This window comes from Hyalella azteca, unplaced genomic scaffold (genome assembly GCF_000764305.2).
Source record: "Hyalella azteca isolate HAZT.00-mixed unplaced genomic scaffold, Hazt_2.0.2 contig2228, whole genome shotgun sequence".
Classification (NCBI taxonomy): domain Eukaryota; kingdom Metazoa; phylum Arthropoda; class Malacostraca; order Amphipoda; family Hyalellidae; genus Hyalella; species Hyalella azteca.
Window position 1 is genome coordinate 158,357 of NW_025932511.1, and position 19,554 is coordinate 177,910.

Sequence of the window (19,554 nt, forward strand, 5' to 3'; positions counted from 1 at the left end):
TCAATAATTCCACAGAATGTATTAAAGTATTTCTTTAAACCAATAGCCTTGATTTCGATAGTTCTCTCAATCCAAATCTTGTATTGAAAATATTTTCGAGAATTCCTTTCAGTTAATATATCTGTTATTCTATAGTCATCGTAAAACAATTTTTATTAATCAATAGCCTGCATTTAAACATTTAGAATTATATACAAAGTTTTGATGACTCACTAAAGTGGGCCCTACAGGTGAGTGTGAGGCGGTGCCCCTCATTGAAGGGCCCCACTCTCGTGCCCACTGAGTGGCCAGCGGCGTCCACTAGTGACAGGTTCACTATGCGACCTGAGGAACGGTATTGTCAGAATATATATCAGTGACAAATAGTTACTGTGACAGGTTCACGATGTGACAGGTTCACGTGAACCTGTCACTTACATAATATATATAAGTGACAGGTTCATGATGCGACCTGCGCAACGGCATTGTCAGAATATATATCAGTGACAATTAGGTACTCAAGTTAATTAATTAATTTTTCAAATAACTAAGTAATTGAAATTGAGTTTTAGAGTTTTATTTTTAAGAGTTATATTTACTTACTGAGCTTAGCTTAATAAATGCAGAATAGATGGAACTTTCAGCTAAATTTTTTTTTTCACTCAGTGAATTGTCTCAAGAAGTATTCAAGCTAAAAAGAAATATAGCTTATTGTTACATAAAATTAACCAATCTAACGCTTTGACTATTTTTTCCAGCATAAAATATTGCTACAAATCGAAATGAGACATTGCCCGAGTGCGCGATTAGCCAACACCAATTCAAATCTGAAAAATTCCGCGTGGACGACACGCACACACGAAGGCACATTTTTAGATTACTTCTTATCATGTCAAAGAAAATTCAAATCGTACGGCATCAGAATTTCTGTTTAACGCCATACCAAATCAAGGAAGATGAGAATAGTACGGCCGTCTAGGGGCTAAATTCACAACCGAAAAATTTTCCGGGACTTCAAAATTAATCGAAGATCATTCAAATCATGCAGTTTTACGAGGCTGGCTGAATTCACATCCGAAAAATCTTACAGAACTTCAAAATTAATCGACGAACATTCAAATTATACAGTTTCACAGGGCCAAATTCGCATCTAAAAATTAAAACCGGGCATCCAATCTGCCGCCCTTACTTCAAGAAGAAAGCTCGATCTCATGGAACGATTTTGACAATAAGAGGCGGACAGGAGGCGTTTGTTAACATGGAGTCTCGCCTCTCGCAATAGATGCTTCCCATTCCGAGTCAATCGACGGGTCTTCAAACAGACTGCGGGATTATCTTGTGAGATCCAATACTGAAACTCTGTTCGGTTCGACTTAAACTTTCAAACCCGGATCACAACTCGATGCACTTACTGCCTCACTTGGCCTATCTCTTCCTAGATTTGTTTGAGGTGAGATTGCTGCATAGTAAATATTGAAATTTCCTAGGCATTACTTCTGAAATTACTGTATTGCATAGTAAGAAGGATTATCTTGTGAGATCCAATACAGAAACTCTGTTCGATTCGACTCAAACTTTCAAACCCGGATCACAACTCGATGCTCTTACTGCCTCACTTGGCCTATCTCTTCCTAGATTTGTTTGAGGTGAGATTGGTGCATCGTAAATATTGAAATTTCCTAGGCATTACTTCTGAAATTACTGTATTTCATAGTAATGTTATTTTATTTTATGAATGAGAAGGTAATGTCTTATCTACATGTATCACATTAAAATAATAAATAATTCACATTAGAACGGCATGATTTAATCCTACCCGGATTAAAATGGATGCTCAAGATGTAAGAAAGATATCAAATTGCATCTGGAATTAGCACGCAAGCTTTTTTCTGCAGGTGTTTAATGAAAAGGAAGGCTAAAGCTTTCATTTTAACATCATCTAAATCTAATCTTGGATAAATAATGAATAACTGTAAATCTGTAATAACTTTAAATTTTTTATTACTAACCGTCAAGTGAAGGTTTCAATAAGAGATTATCTTCATGCCGGAAATTCAAGACGTTCCTATTAAAAGAATTAAAAGTATTCTGGTAAAAAAAAAAATATTATAAAACACAATCTCAACGAAGAAGACGTTCTTTGAGTTAAAAAAAAACATTAAGAGAAGACGTTCTTTGAGTATTCTGGTACATAGGAAACACCTGAGAACCGTGAACCCTTTTGGTTTGCAGGGCTTCGTCTGTAAGCCTGCAATAAAACCGTTACAAGGACAAAACCGTTACAAAGATGTCTTCCTATAGTCATCTCATTTCACGTCACATATTCTGAGACTTCTGGAGCATTCCGAGCTTCAGTTCCGTGAGAGCAGAGGAGGCTAAAGTGTCTTGTAACCTCACACAGGAGGCTAAAGTGTCTTGTAACCTCACAGAGGAGGCTAAAGTGTCTTGGTAACCTCACCCTCCAGCACGAGTATCATTACCAGTACAGAAGAAAGCGCCGAGTCAGCGCACAGCGCTAACAAGCAATTGCTCGCTTTCGCTGTTTGCTTTGAATTCACGAAGTTGGAGGAGGATTTTCCGACGACTCTTAGATGCCGTGATAAATTGCACACCGGATTACAACCCCTCATACCGCTGCTTTTTACTGTCCGCACTCGGATTTTGGGAATAAAAAAGTTGTATGCTGAGCTAAGCCCAGTTTTATCCCCGTGGTTGATGTGATGAGGATAACCGCGACAGCCAACAGCGAGAGAAATTTTCTTCAATGTAAGGAAACAGACAGAAATTGCGTGCTGTTTTTCATTCGTTGTTTAGAGCATGTTGAACGAGACCGTAGCGGAGCCAGCGAGTGTATATGCGGTATTGACGCAGTGGGAAGTGCGAAGTATGTAGGTTCTGGTGTAAATTAGAGTTGAGAATTTTCGCTTTTTGGGCTTTCATTAAACTTGTTCGTGAGTGTTCATTTTCAAGTGAAAATGCTAAAGGAACAATTAAATGCTTAAGTTCACAGTAGCTGAATAATTTTTACGAAGTTTTGTGTTAAAATCTATACTTGGTTAGGCATTTATTTTTATTCATCGAGTTTTAGCTGTCTTCAGACCAGTCTTAAATTTCACTAAACGCCTGATTTAATTTCAGGCGTTTAGTGAAACGCACTTAACTCATGCCCGATTTAATTTCAGTCTTCGCTAAAGAAGAACTTTCAGCGGAGTTACTCATGATTTACAGTTTTCATTCATTTACATTGCTCAGGAGCCTGACCCATACAATCTTTTAACAGCAAAATTCATCGAAGAAGCAAGCATTGTTTTCAAGTTTAAATTGAAGTTGTTCGTAACATCATTAGTGTTCAATTTGTTCATTTCTTTACACGGCCCCTTTTCTTTGAGATCTTTATAGCTAGAGGCATTGAGGTCAAAGTAATGTGTCGCTTACAATGAAACTGCCAAAATATATGGAGACTTGTGCACTATTTATTTTGTTAGCATCGTCATAAATAGTGCATTATCCTAATGATCAATCACCTGACATCGACTTTCATCTCCTCGTCTTTTTTCGATAGCGACTAATTAGAGAATGATTAATTAATTAAGTAGCCTTTCAATAACTTCTTGAAGTACGTAACATCCAAAATCGTAATTTCGAACAATTTCCTTATTAATGAAGCTCTACTATCCACTTTAATTATATCACTAAGCCGACTTTGGACACACCTCCTGCCTGACAATTTGGGTAGTAGAAATTTAGCAGAAAAATGAACCTCACTTCTCCATGTGCGGTGGCTGACCTAAAAGCTTCAGAAAATAATTATTGGGGCACAATATTAGGTATTCTCTCGTAAGGGGCATTGTCGATACCAAGTGAGGCCAAACTCGATATTGGAGGCAGTTGCATGATGGTGACCCGCCGACAAAGAATGATTTAGACTTGCACGTCGATTTGAGGTATAGGTTCTCAGCCAATTAAGACCATAGAATTGTTTCAAGATGAAATTGGGAAAATATTAATTAAAGTTTCGGTTTTTAATCGGAAGAATAAAATTGAAGTAGCTTTCCTCAAATGATCAGTCAGCGTGAAATTTGCTAGAAAAATCGGTCAGTTCCATTTAGGCATCTGCAGCAAAGTCTCCTGCGCAAGCTATAAGTCCACATACAAAATAAATCTGATCCTAATTTCAACGTATACCTACAAGCGACCAATCAATACATACTAAGACATTCTCTACAACAAAGATTGACGAGACAGCGCTAGGGATTTTACTAATTAATGATTCCCGTTATTGGTTATGCTAAATGCGAGTCAATAGCGATCCGGATTTCACTGGGATTACTGAAGGGAGTGAGCCGAGAAGCTTAATTTAATGCCCATACTTAGCAGTACATATATGTATATGCAGTACACTTTTGAGGAGCACTTTTTGAGAACATTTGCAGTTACAGCTACTATTTTTGAATATTAATTGCTAAGCACGATTCACACATCACCTATAACTTGAAAACTGCATCGTACTCACCAAGCCCCCAACACTTCCAACTGAACAATATCCATCTCACTCACTCAGCATACAGCACTTTTGACTGAACACTTTCCACCTCACTCAGCACACTGCACTTCTGACTGAACACTTTGCACCTCATTCACTCAGTACACTGCACTTCTAAATGAACACTTTGCACCTCACTCCTCACTCCTTCACCCAGTTGCATCTCTAAATGAACACTTTGCACCTCACTCCTCACTCCGCTGCACCTCTAGCTGAACTCTTTGCACCTCACTCCTCACTCCGCTGCACCTCTAAATGAACACTTTGCACCTCACTCACTGAGTACACTGAGACTCAGTCGATGCGTGACCGCAGGTGACCTGCTGAAGTGAACCGTGCAGCGATACTCGGCCTGATCACTGCGTGTCGCGTGTCTGACCACCAACGTTCTTCCTTTACTGGAGAGCGAGAGCCGCGGTTCGTTAGGCGGACTCTTGGACATACGCGGCGTGGCGAAGAGCGAGTTCAGCGAGTTGGGTGGGTAGTCCCGCGGCAGCGTTGACACGTTACGAAGCTGCTCCTGCTCTTCGCGGAAATCGAAACTAGGGAAGGAAATTAGCGTATTAGTTAGAATGGGAATAGGAAACAGGTGGACCTGAAGATTATTTTTACAGGTTTTCCAAAATTGTCCTATTTTCAAAAACTAAGTATACAGAATAACATCGTTGTAGTGGTTTCAAAATAGCACAAATGAATCCAGAAGTTTTTGAAGAGGCAAGTCTATTAATGACTGAGCAGAGACCGGGTGGTATGGTAGAGTACCTGAGCAGAGGCCGCGTGGTGCAGTTGCGTACCTGAGCAGAGGTCGGGTGGTATTGTCCCGTACCTGAGCAGAGGTCGGGTGGTATTGTCACGTACCTGAGCCTGTCTCTTATACACATCTAGATGTGTATAAGAGACAGGTATTGTCCCGTACCTGAGCAGAGGTCGGGTGGTATTGTACCGTACCTGAGCTGAGGCCACGTGGTGTGGTTGCGTACCTGAGCAGAGGTCGAGTGGTGTGGTTGCGGTACCACAGCACAAGGCGCACAGCGTCGTCACGAGGCAGAGGTCGTCGGGTGCAGGGAAGTCGCGCAGTATCGCCGCGTCCCACGGAAACGAACACTAATGGACCTGGGACAGGAATTCGAACTTCTTAATAAGTATCTATCTATAAGTATCTGTCTTAAGTATCTATATCTTAAGTATCATCTATATATCAGCTTTCGATAATATATACTTCTTAATTTTTCATATGAACTTAAAATAATCGATTTCGGCTTGTTATGTAAACAAATTTAATTCTCAGATTACTTTGGTTGAATACACGAAAATCCAGTATTAGGTTTGAATGTCATACTATGCATTGTTTTGATCAAATTACCAAATTTTATTAGGAAATGCTTACAGTTGTATGTAGTATGATCAATTTTAAGCCATTCGGACTTTTTGACTTAATATACGTATAAGATAACTGTAAATGTTCCAATTTGAGCACAATATATATCTATAAATTTAAAATTTCTTTAGACACTTTTTTTAGTCTTAAGATTTAATTTTAGATATTCTATTTTTAAACTTTTAGAGCAACTGATTACGCCGGACTTGCATGCAAAATGCATGACAAAACTTTTAACAAATTCTTAAACAATAAGGGATAAAAAATCTAAGATTTCGCGATCATTTGATGACAGACCTGTCGAAAAAGTTCAGGTTTACAATATGCAAAACACAGAAACAATTATATGCAGTAAGCATTGAAGTCATTTTAAATGCTTACGGCCTTGGATCATGAAATCATTGGGCGCCAGAATGAGCATCATTTGGTATACATGTCAACTGAAGCTATAAACGCGGAACATCGGAGGCTGGTCCAGCGTGTTCACAAGACGTTTCTTGAACACATGGTATTTTCAGAAAACATTTATTAAAATGAACGATATTTTAGCAAACAAAATCATGCCTAAATAGTAAAATGATGAATGAATTACTAATTTTTGGCTACGTTATTGTGATAGGAATTGGAATTTGCGAAAATGAACTTGTTTTTATGTCTACAAATTTTGTTTATTTTTTCTCGGATCCCAAGACAAACTATGGGAAAGTTTTAGAATAAACAAGTGCAGGGCAAAAACCGACACATGGCTGCTCCATCTCTTTAAATTGAACATCACACACTCACGCTCATTTTGTATTTAAAATTAAAGATTCCAACAAAAAAGAGCTGCGTTACTGTTCTTTTAATTAAAATTTACCGAAGTAATTCTGCTTGTTAAAATAAAGATTACCAATAATGTGTTACGGCAGGTCTGTCTCCAATTGAATCTTTTTAAAATATATAATTACCTTTTTTTAAGAATGAAAGGACCAATGAAAATTTACTTTTCATAGATTCTAAACTAGACCCTCAACTAAATATCTCTCATGTATTCTTGTGTTGGTGTCAGCTACCCGCCTATCTCGAAGAAATTTAAGCACTGAATCCTTACATATTTTTTATCTAATGAGGCTATTTAGTTGAGACCAAAAATAAGGGCGGCTCTTTTCGCTGATTTGACTCATTCCTGGAATGAGGCGCTCTCGCTCACGAGAAACTGGATCCTTTAATAATCCCCGCGAATGAAAAAGACTAATAGTCTTGTAAATGTGCAAGTTGCACTATATATACTTTTTATTTATTGGTAAATTCATTGAATTAGCGATGTAGTCATTCGATTAATAATTTAAATTATCATCGAACTTTATCTTTCACATTTTAAATGATTGTCACAGTTTTATAACAACGCATTTCGCATTTATCAACACATATTTCAACACGCAGTTTTATATCGACATTTATATTTTCATTATTACAAAATATTTGTTCGACCTAGGCAGCTTCCTAATTCGAATAAATTCTAAAATGTGCTCGATGGAAATTGAAGGGTTACGAGAGCCTAGACATTACGGCAAAAACAAAATAATTGCGTTGTTCACAACATGCAACGGCTTGCGTGCAGACTGCCCAGCGCCAAGCATGAAATTGCAGCGATATAGAGTGCGAAGCTTGCCATTCTGGTCGCGTTGAAATGACTTCAGAATTAAATGCGATGTGTCGGCCGAGATGAGAATCACTGAATTGAACAACTAAAATCATCATGAATGTGACTATAACATATGTAACAAAAATAAGTGAAAATGAAATGGTTCACATGCTTTCATAAGGAACGCGTGTACAGGAGAATCGGAGATTCTCTCAACTCTTCGGTGATTAAGGAATTTTCTTGTACGAATGTGTGGGTTAAGCTCAAGCTTAGGTGACCGTGCGTGCGCTGTAACGCATCATGTAACTGAAGGTTATATATAGTTTATTTTTTCATTAGTTCTTCGAGTTTTTAAACAGATGATGGAGTTGTTGTTCGGAACATTCTTAGCACAGGAACGACGAAAATTTTTTTATTTTTATTATTATATATTACATATTCAAATTATATTTTGCCGAGTATGTCGCATTCTTGTTCACAAACTTGTCGTCTGATATTTGGTTTAATACGTATAGGAATTGGTGTGCACCACATTTCATCGTATGAAATTGGAACGTTTGTTAAAATTTTGGAATAGGGTATCGTTGCTTACCTGTTTCGATTTGTGACGCCATAAAATTAAATTATTAACCGAGTAATTAGCATTTTTATATATTAGTTCCACATTTGTAACGTTGAAAGACTGCGTTCCCGTTATAATTTATACCCAATTATATTGACGGAATGTTTTGATTTTTTAATTATTTATTATTATTTAATAATAAATATTTAATTATTTACACAGCTTCATTAATTATTATTTATTATTTACACAGATTCAACACACGTTATCACTACTTGTCAATGAATGAACACACTTCCGACTAGGAGATGGAGTTCTCCAAATCGCCATATCTAGTAAGTTTTCACAGCAGTTCCCTAACAAAATTATTCATCTGATATATTAGAGGAAAACATGAGGATCTCGGGTCGCGGCAATACTAGAAGAAATAGAATGTATGATTTATGTGACAGTTTTTGATGCATCCAAGCATATTCAGACGCTGTTAAATATTCAGGAGGCTGAATTAACCAAGCATAAGAAGCTTTGGATAATGTACTGTTAAAATGAGTTCAAGGTTTGCTAATTCTAAAGGAAATTTCAATAAATGGAATGAAGCTCACAAATTCTATTTCAAATGAAAATTTTGTCGTGCTAATTTCTGACCTGATTTGTTAAGTAAATTTTCTTTAGAAATAAGTCATTTAATTTCAGTAACAATCATTACTTCCTTCACGCTTACAATTTTATGAACAATGATGCAAAAGTAGAAAATGTCGACGTTAAATTGAAAAAGACGACCAGGATAATAATTTTAATTAGTGCACGATAATTAATATATTTAATGAATTGATTTTGCGTGGCAGCATTAAATTTTAACGTTGGTATATAATCCAAACTCTTACTGATGTTTGTAATTTCAATCATTATATGCATTCTGTCTCATAACTGCATCACAATATATAAATACAATTAGCGGTATCTTTGCGAGCGATCGTCAATTCTTTAAATTAAATTATTATATTTATAGGGCGGCGAAGGATTCAAATTTTAATGTCATATAAGCATTATTAAAAATTAAAATAATAAATTACTGATCACCTATTCTCGTAGCTTGTCGTTAAATTTACTATATTTCGTTAATTATAGCATCTTCACCAAAAATTGGTCATTACTGTTTCGGTTATGCTGATGCAATCAAATAAATGGTGAGCTTGCGAGTAAATAAATATCTGTTCGTCCCTTCAGGAGTAGCCTAAGAAAATTAGATATTTTTAAAATTCTGTTACGGTAAATTTCTGCGATCAACGGAGACTTATACTGTTGTTTATTGTTATATTTGTGTACTTGTTGGTAGTGTACTGGTAGAGCATATATTTGATTACGTGCACTGAAGAAATCAATATTAAAAACGCATACGATTAAAAAAAACATTTTAATGCATGTCACCACAATTTTCTTCACTAGAATGTAACTCGTGACTTGAGGCACGAGTTACATGAATGTCCTCATGGACCAAGCTGTTTTGTGAAAAGTAAATAGTAAATGAATAGCATGAGCATGATGAAACTTATGGGTGCCTTAGAAATACCGTTACAAATTCATATGTTACATAAACTAAGCGGTTAATATTAAACAGTGATGCAAAGTAGTAAATTTTCAATTGTAATACATGAAAAATTTATTAATAGTCCATTAAAGCCTCATGATAAGGATTTATTGTCCCCAAATTATCGGGATTTTAACGAACCAGGACTTGGATAATAAAATGAAAATTGTCACCTTGTTTACACATCTGATTAATAATCAAACGTTTTATGTACAGCTATGGAAGTATTTTTTTATGTGAGATTTAAGTCTCGTGAAGTAAGGTTTCTTCTCATTTCTTCTTCGAGGTAATTTCAAATATTTATTTTGTACCATAATATGATGACAGTCAGCGTGGCAGATATATTCATTCAATTCTGAAATGAAGTAAAGTGTTATAAATTCTTTCTAGCCTAAAATTTTCATAAACTTTTTCTAATTATTTTTATATGATTTTCTTTTGATTGGTGGTTTACCCAATGGACATTATGTTATGAAATGAAAGCAAAATTCTATCAGAATATTTCATTTGAATAAAGTGTGTTGAATTTATTTAAAATGCATGCTATCCAAAAACTGGAATAATAATTTAGATATAATGTGTTTCCATCAAAAAGATTTCCATCGCAACAGGTTTGGCTCTCATGTATTTTTTTTAAATATAAACGATTTATTCATTGCGATTGGGAGCGATTTAAAAATTTTTTCATGCAGCCGGAATGGAAATTTACACTCGCAGTATTGTTAATGCACGCACGTATTTGTACTCTCTTGACCGGTAACGTGCCGTAAATTACTATAATGAAAATTCGTCATGAATGTAGTATAACCATTATAAATTTAACCTCACTGTTTTGACTCCAGAAGTTTCATTCGGACGTTTGCGCCGAACCAAACCGAGTAAGTAATTGATGTGATTTTACGAGACTAAGTGCATATATAATAATTAGAACAATGTTGCTGAGTAAATATCTCAATTTCTTGATTGCACTTCAAAATGAATTTATGCGGATGAAGTTTAATGCATTCATCCTTATTTTAACATATTCGCTCTTGAGTTGTTCTCTGTTCAGTTACACCCATCCAGCTTGCCGCTAAATATTACGACCCTCAACTTGCAGTCAGATCCTACCGTATTATTGGACGCAGTTTTTTTGTTCAGCAGACCAATTGTCGGCTTCACTAAACAATAGGAAAAGTTCACATCAGTCTTCACAGGTCGATGGGTCGGGAGAAGAGAATGTTTGCTGACCGAAAACTCGCGTATCTCGAGGATCGGTCGGCAGAGATGAAGAGGAAATAGGCATTTTCAGCACAAAGGATAAGGGAAATTTACTTTGGTTCCACGGATCTTGTACTTTCCATGCATAAAATGCCTAACTTCTCGTTAACAGAAAAACTCAGATTGCAAGTTACTATTTCCTCTATTAATAAAGTGAAAATAAAATAAATGTCATCCAAATAATGAAAAGCGGTGTTTTACAGTGGAATCTTTTCGTTTCAATTCAAGACATTGTCTTACAGCCATTTTACCAGAAAAATGAGGCATAGCGGCGTCTTTGTTCTTGTCTTCAGTCTTGGAGTTGGTTTTAATGCTTCCCGTCTTCAACCATCAGTGGTCTGGAAAAAAAATTTCTGGCCACAAAAGAAAACTTCGTTCATTTGACTGACATAGGACGATGCGTGAGGTCTCGGTCCAGTTTTCTTCTTTCAGCTCCAATATTATGAGCCCCCAGTAAAAGTTCGCGAAGCGTGATTAAACATGAAGACGGTGGTTTGTTATTAGAAAGATATATGGGGGTGAACGATGTGATGAGGACAGTCATAAAATTTATGGAATAACTTCATTTTAGTATGATCTTAGCGTGAAATTTCTTGAGTAATTATTTTGTTTTACAAAACTGATTTTAATACATATGTATAGTTTCCATTCAGACAAGATATAGCATGTTTCCAAGTGGCGATTGTTAAGTGTATCTATTTGAAGTTGATAAAATATATCTACATAAGATATTGATGAGGGAGATTGATTTCAAGTGAGTTATTGCCCTACGACCTGAAATATTTCACAACGCGATATTTTTCAATTAAATTCACAAAAATTGTTAAATTAATCTTTAAAAGAGTAATACCATGTACCTGTCGAGGACGGTTATGCCTGGATACATCGGAAGTGTAAATTAATCTTCTAAATAAAGTTTAGAAGGCGAGACGATACAAATTTGCAGTTTCGTTGCCTAAGCTAAGTTCATTGGGTTATTTGAAGCCGTTTTTTGCCGTGCTCGCCTCGGTATTACTTCAAATTAGCTTCTCAATTTTGCGCACTTTATGTGAGTGTTGCCGCATTAGATGTAATGAAAGCAGAATGGGGCACTTCATTTAGCCGAATTGTATTCTTTAGCGGACGGGGGCGGGCTGGACCCTCGTTAATATTTGCATCAAAGCTCGCTTCCCTTGTCTTGTAAACGAGAACAATAATATTGTACAATATTGTACCCTCTGCTTGCCTGTAACTCGATTAAACCCTATTCCTCCTTTCTAAATTTGCATTGGTCGTTATAAACACGCATTAATACCCTAACTGAATTAATGTTGAGTTCATCTAAAAGAATGAGAATATTAGAACGTGTTCAACGCTTTCCTTGTCTTGTAAACGAGAACAATAATATTGTACCCTCTGCTTGCCTGTAACTCGATTAAGCCTTTTCCCCTTTAAATTTGCATTGGTCGTTATAAACGCGCATTGACACACTTAACTAAAGTAATGTCGAATTCATCTAAAAGAATGAGAATATTAGAACGTGTTCATTCATTATCAAAAGTAAGGATTATCTTAAACTAAGGAGATGTTTAATGATTCGTAATTGGGAGTTTAAGTTGGAAATTTCGAACAAAAATCGTTTGATTTTTATTAGAAACAAACATTATGCTGTTCTTGGTCTTTCTTGACGCCAGTGTATGTTGTTTGATTCTAACACTATTTTTTGAATCAAAATTATGATACTCCGTGTTGAATATCACAATTACTAAAGATAAATTAATTTACTAATTTTGATTATATATTCGTCCCAGTGGATTTTTATCGGTTTTGAGAGCATCATAGAGCATCATTTGAGCATAGCCATTGCAGAGATGCGGCATATGGAAGCTAAAAATTACAAAGGTGAAAGTTAAAGTTGAAAATAGAGAAACTTTTTAGCTTGCGTACGGCTCAAGAGTTAAATTTCAAATCGTTGAATTTATTGTAAGATACCGAGTCAACCGAGGATTACAAGGAAGATGTGCAAGCAACATAACATCACTAAACTATTCGGGTCCTTTGAACTCTGAGGAGTTAAGTGAGCACAACTTGTTGGTGATAATTGCTATCCTACGTTCTGGCTTCAAACTAAAGCTCTTCACGCGTTCCAGGCGAGGTCCGCTGCGTGGAGTTCCTTCCCATTTAATATAGCCTCCAACTCGCTCATAAATGGGACTTCAATGACTTAACTCCTCGAAGGTTATTTTGGAAGGTTATTTATTTATTATTTTATTTTATTTATTATTTTTATTTATTTATTTTGGAAGGTTATTTTTAGTAAATGAATAATTACTATTCACAATCAAAAGATGTAAATTTCACATTAGAGAAAGATATAAGCTGTCGTCCTGTGGCCCTAGAAGAATAAGTGTTACGATCTCAACATGTCTGGAGACTTGACCATGTCTATAGATTCAAGAGAATGCAATAAGGGAGTTCCTTAGATATCGTTGAAAACTTTTAAACAATAAAAAATTATTGGCCTTTAACTTGTCAATAAAAATTTGTTCTTTCGGGTGTGGGTCTCCAACGTCAAATATTTAATCGTTAGTTTCAGAGTTTTAGATTGAACAGCAAAAATTTCGTAGAACCCTAGTAAGCCGTTTGATCCTCCCTTGAGTAATTTTTTCCAATTTTTGTAATTAAATGAAAAAAGTTTTTTACCTAAATTACGAGGTAACCATTCGTAGACCGTTTTTATTCTTAATACTTTTTGATTTCTTTGTTTGGCAGCATGTGCGAATTGATTGTATGAACTTATGTATTGTAACGTACGAACGTATGATTTGTAATGTATGCTACTGCCAAAAAGACATCAATTTTCAAAATACCATCAGGTTAAATCTTTCAAACTGATAAATTGTGGATAATAAATATGCTGCATTGTAAATGTACGTGAAGATGATAATGCACTAAATATAGGAGTCAAATTTGGCAGTATTGAAACATTTGAGAATCGCACTTCAAATTATCAGAGCGGAAAACTTGATCATTAGCGAGCATCTGAATTTTTGCGACCACGGTTTTACCGTCGATTCTTATACAACAGAATACGAAAAAATTCTCTACTTGGATTAAATTTTGTCGTAATAACTCCGTTGAGTTATCGCGTAAAAGTTTGTAACACGTTGAAATTTCAGAGTTATTTCGTAAATCAAAGGGATTTATTCACGTACCCAACCCTTTATATTCAAATCCTGAGTCGAAGTTTTGTCATCAAGAACAAAGGATGGAAGCCTCGAGGCTCACAGCAGTGAGTACGTCAATATTCGGTGGAGGTGCATGTTCAAGAACTCGTTAGTGGGCATGTAAGAGCGAGCGCTGACTCCATCAGCACAAATTAGAGCTGACGAGAATCTCCTGCTGAGTCAGCAAGTCAGCAGAAATATCTGCAACTGCTAATTTGATCCAGAAACGTTCCTGTGACATAAGAAGCTCATTAATTAGTAGCATTTATCTAGGTGAAGATTGAATTTTAATTTTAAATTAAAATTTAATTTTTTAATTAAAATTTTTTGATTAATGTTGGTAATGTGAAATGCTTGTAACTTTATTCCTTTCATCATAAATTATCTCGAGTTACGAACTAAGTTTTTCTCTTTCAATAAGAAATGTCTCCAACTATAAAGTAGAAAATTTTCAGCGGAGATTATGAGCATAGAACAAAAAATTTTCGAACATTTGCTACAAATAATAATACTGTACTGTACTTTATTTATTAATATCTTCGTGAATGTTTGTTTGCCCAGGCTTCAGAGACAGTCAATCAAGACAACAAAGTTAGCTAACACCTCAGGGCTGATGAGGGGTCAAACTTAAGATGTGTTGTGTTAACGACACGCAATATTGTCGCTCCAAAACCTGGTCAAAACTTTCACAAAATTTATCTTTTGCCATTTATTGTTGGACGTGGATGAATTTTTAAGTTCTTTCTCATATGTACATAATTTTTTCACTATTTATAAAAAATCGCACGTTGTAATACAGCAGGAAAAAAATTAGGTCATTATTAACTCGAAAACTTGAAATTTAATTAATCTCAGGTTAGAACACAGACGAAATGTAAACTCTGAATGTCGGAAAAACGAAACCTGATTAAATATTTATTTATATCCTGAATAATGAGAAATATAGCGTGACTTCTGAAGATAAGAAACAGAGGAATTGAGGACAGCAAGTCAGACGATTTACAATGTATCATAAAAGAATTTAAACTGAAATTATTCTTAGGTCTCAGCCCGCCACATGTCCAAGATAAGAAGTCAATCGTTTATATAATCATGAAGTCAATAATCGTTTACATAATGAAGAAGTAAAGTAAAAACTGACAAAAAATCCAATAAACATTTTCTGTTAAATGCAAAGTTGCTTGGACTAATAAAGCTGCCGGGCAGACTTAACTTAATCTCACCCTCGAGCATCATAGATGCAAGAGGAGCCTTAATTTCTCCAGCTTTAACTTTGCTCCTGAGTGCACTTGAGCACGTAATGAATGACGCAAGAGGGATTAACTTTTTAAAAATAACTTCGTCATTTAGGACCTTTCGCACTCATCAAACTGTCCAGTCCACTTACTTTACGAGGTTTTATAGTCATTAATTAATGTGATGATCAAATTCGTGAATCTTTTTCATTTCTAAACATTCTTGTGATAATTTGAAGTCAATTCACCGATGACTTTTTTTCTGCACTCTATTCACTATAGCAAATAGTACTTGACCGCACTCTAACATAATTTAACATTGTGATCTGGCGTAATAAACATGGACGGAATAGGCACCAAAATTGTGCTAGAAATCTTTATATATTAGTTTGATATAGTTAAAGCATCGAAAAAATAATTTAACACATAATTTAGCATTTAATCCAACCTCTAATACTGATCAAGAACCTTTTCCAAAATAATCTCAAGTTGGTAAAACATGATGAAACCGCACTGCATAATAGAATTGGTTAGGGAAAGGTTAAGGTCTTATGAAAGGTCTCCTTCACACTGCGTTGAAATTCAGCACAAACATTGTTATCATCTGATGATGAAAGTCGGAGCAAGTTGCAAGAATATCATATAACAACTATACGAACAATACCAACTTTAAATGCGTGTTATGTATCAAAATACTTGTATCTCTGAAAATTACGGATCTCATGATATGAGATCCGTATCTCATGATTCATGATATCTCATGAATCAATCTTTGCTGCGTGATTCAGTTACAAGCGAGTAAAAATACACGTCCTATTGGAATAAATATAATCCGTTGATTTAATTCGAACATACCCCGATGTTATTAGTTCGAGATCCAGATTAATTAAACGACTGAATAAATAAGTTGAGATGATTACCTTAATTTTCAATGTTTCAGTTACGTACTTGTAGATTATCACAGAATTGAGGAATGTAAATTAAATTGCAACGCGCTTGCGAATTTCTCAAGGAAAGATTATTTTCTCGATGTAGTGGAATTTAGAGATCAGGGTGGCTGTTGATGATAAATGGATTGCGGGATTAAATACCGAGCCCTGTAAGCTCCGTCTTTCCAGGCCTCTGTGCGGGACAGGGTGGAAAAAATAGAAGAAGTGATTGCGATAAGGATAAGGGATGAGAAGAGTAGTATAACTAATCAATTCTGGCGCATACACTTGATACCTGAATGAAAGATTTGATAATTGAAATTGATGTAGTTCGATTTTAAGTTAAGGGAATTGTTAAGCAATGTTGGGTTATTAACCACAGGTTAAATTTTAAATTCAGAAAAAAATAGCATCGAATACGTGAAGCTATATCAATATTCAAGAATATGGTCTAACGGAGAGGGGTTTTAATAAAATTCTGGCCTTCCTAATCGAATTTGTGACCAGCAGTGCCATTTAGCATTGCATTCATACAAGTGTATATGTATTGGTAAAGAACCTGTTGCGTATTTCGGGAAGAACTACACAGAATAAACCAAACAACTTTGTGTTGAAATGAAAAGCCCAGGAGTTTCTGTTTGCTCCGGTCAAGACACGCAAACATCGAAACAAACGCCACGCTCCTATCGTCCTGCTTAACATTCAAGCCATAGGCGCTTGGGTTATGACGTGGTGTTTACACATAGCCCTTGATTTGGTACCTTAAGATGCTTTATTGTATAATACCCCAGGTAATAACCATGCAGCAATTGGGCGGAAATAGCACTAACCTCCGATGCAGAGCAGTTTGTGCTGCGCCAGAATACAGGCCTCCGAATTGCAGAGAACCTAGTTTGCCCTGCCGTTTATATTGGATTTCGCACCCATGCACTTTTCCGGGTTGTATTTGAAATTCTGATTATGCTCTGAATTTCAAAGAGAAGACCTTTGACTGAAATAATTTACATACATAAAAGTTCCATGCTATGGGGTTTAATCCGGGATGTTTCATATAAAGGAAGATATGCTCGTGTAATTTTGATGATGGAATAAATTGATTTCAATCTTCGAAATATCCTTCTATTAGCATAGACATATTTTATGGAGTTTTACAGTTGATATGTGTTCACATTTCTAAATCTCTACTACATCTCACCATGAGCATCAAATATATAAAATATTATGTTCATACATGGGAAATTATTCCTTCATGTGAATTATTGAGATGAACATAAATAAGGGCAATTATATACCGTATATTTTTTCGATCCAAAATCATGGCTTCACAAGTAAAATATGTAGAAAAATAAAAAATCACCACATTCGTAACCATGAAATTCAGAAATGATTGCAGACAGCAAGACGAATGTCCACTTTATCTTCGACAAATGCAAAGCTTCTAATTGAAAAGGCCGTCTAGGCAGGACGCTCGCCTCGACCTTTTCGTCCTGTTTGAATATTTCAAAGCTAACACAAAGCCTCAACTTTGAGAGGCTTGCATCGATGCTTAGAACTTGCATGCACATTTGCATGGTGCGCCGAGTGACGCTAACTTGTCATGTTTCACGAATCTAATTTGTTTCTAAAAGACGCGACTTGAATTTGAAGCAACTTTTACGCACAAAAAAACACAATGCTGATCGAATCCATTCCCGACTTGAAACTTTCTGTTGACCTTTGTTTGTGCGATATTGGAGCTTGTGGATTTTTTTTGCTGTCATATGAAATATATGAAATGGCAGTAGAAAAAGTATATGCGAATATTGCAGAATAAATTAATATAGCTGAATAGATATTCACTTAGAATATTTCAAAGCAATACTAATATTCAGGTAAATCAATATTCTACGCAAATTTTTTTTACAGAAATTCTGACTTGCAGGTGTATCAAATATTGAAATCCGCCCAGTCGTTCTACTTAATTAAAAAAATATCATCAACTTTCGATCAGGAATGAGAAGCTAATGAGAAGAAGTTAAACTTCATGGGCACAGGAATTTCGTTCTCTTTATTACTAAACTGTGGCAAAAATTAGCTGCTGAGTGTTGTTGTTGTTGTAATTGCCCATCCTGGCAGTGGCGACTAGGGAGGGGGGGTGATAGGTCAGTTTTTCCGGGTACTCGGTACCACTGTTAGTTCTACGACCATCACTGGCTCGCTGACCCGCCAGAACCATTTTAGCATTACACAACACCCTGGACAATCCAGGTACTCATTTATCAACCATAGTTGGATGAATGGCTGAGTTGACCATGAGCTGAGCTTCCCGGTAGAACTTGTCCTCAGTGGGACTCAAACCCGGGAGCTGGGTGCGAGAGAGAGTCTCTCACCACTGCACCACCACAGCTCTGCTGCTGAGTGTCGTCTCGTGGTTGACATTCAGCTAAAATAAACTACTGTGAGGCAGCAACGGCAATCAATCCGGGTAGGTTAATTTTAATTTTTTTTTCACCAATTGTAGGACATAATACAACTAAAGCAATTTTATTTAAGGTTATTTTATTTAATTTTAATATTTTATATAAAGTTATGGAAACGAGAGTACATCCAAAATGAAGAGAATATCTTTTTTTGGATCTATCATTTGGCGTCCCTTGAAAGATGAGCAGAACTATTATATTAAAGAAAAAATTTAACCGAACACCTGCAATAAAATTCATTAGAATATTTCATTTAAGTGGAGAAGGTATTACAAATTTTTAGTATGAAATGCCTGTTGTAGTCGTTTCAGCATTTTTTATTTATCATGCTCAATCGAATTTGCCGAACAAGAATTAATCCGTTCGACGTAGTTCATTTCTCAGATTCCTGGGGCCATGTCTTTCAAAACTCGCTATGTGCACGTAAATGCTTACGCTCTATTTTCTTGTCTATGATTGGTGGATTTGGCTTGAAAGGCCGTCAATGATTGGCTGATGAACTTACGATCTCTTAACTTTTTTTGAAAGTATAGGTCCTGATCATTTTTATCTAGACCTTGAAAGAGTTGCCTGTGGTACCCCTAGGAACCAAGCTATTCAACTCGGTTAATTCGATTATCGATTACCCTGTTTTACTATAATTTTTTTGTCTTAGTTCCTGTATTGCCGTTTAATGTATATATTTTCTCTTGTACATTTTTCTTATGAATGTTTCCTTGTACATCTTTCTTATGAATATTTTGTAATTATTTCACACAAACCGTATGCCATTGAGCCCTTATTTTCATCCT

The 19,554-nt window shown here is 35.8% G+C and overlaps 1 protein-coding gene across 1 annotated transcript in view; it reads right to left on the bottom strand.

Moving 5' to 3' along the window:
- LOC108675200 overlaps positions 1–19,554 on the bottom strand; it is a 47,095-nt gene that overhangs the window by 17,136 nt on the left and 10,405 nt on the right. The window contains exons 2-4 of the mRNA XM_018163192.2: positions 5,503–5,635; positions 4,802–5,064; positions 214–324 (exon numbers count right to left, since the gene is read on the bottom strand). Of these exons, the coding sequence (XP_018018681.2) occupies positions 214–324; positions 4,802–5,064; positions 5,503–5,635 (507 nt within the window). The remainder of the gene's footprint in view (positions 1–213; positions 325–4,801; positions 5,065–5,502; positions 5,636–19,554) is intronic.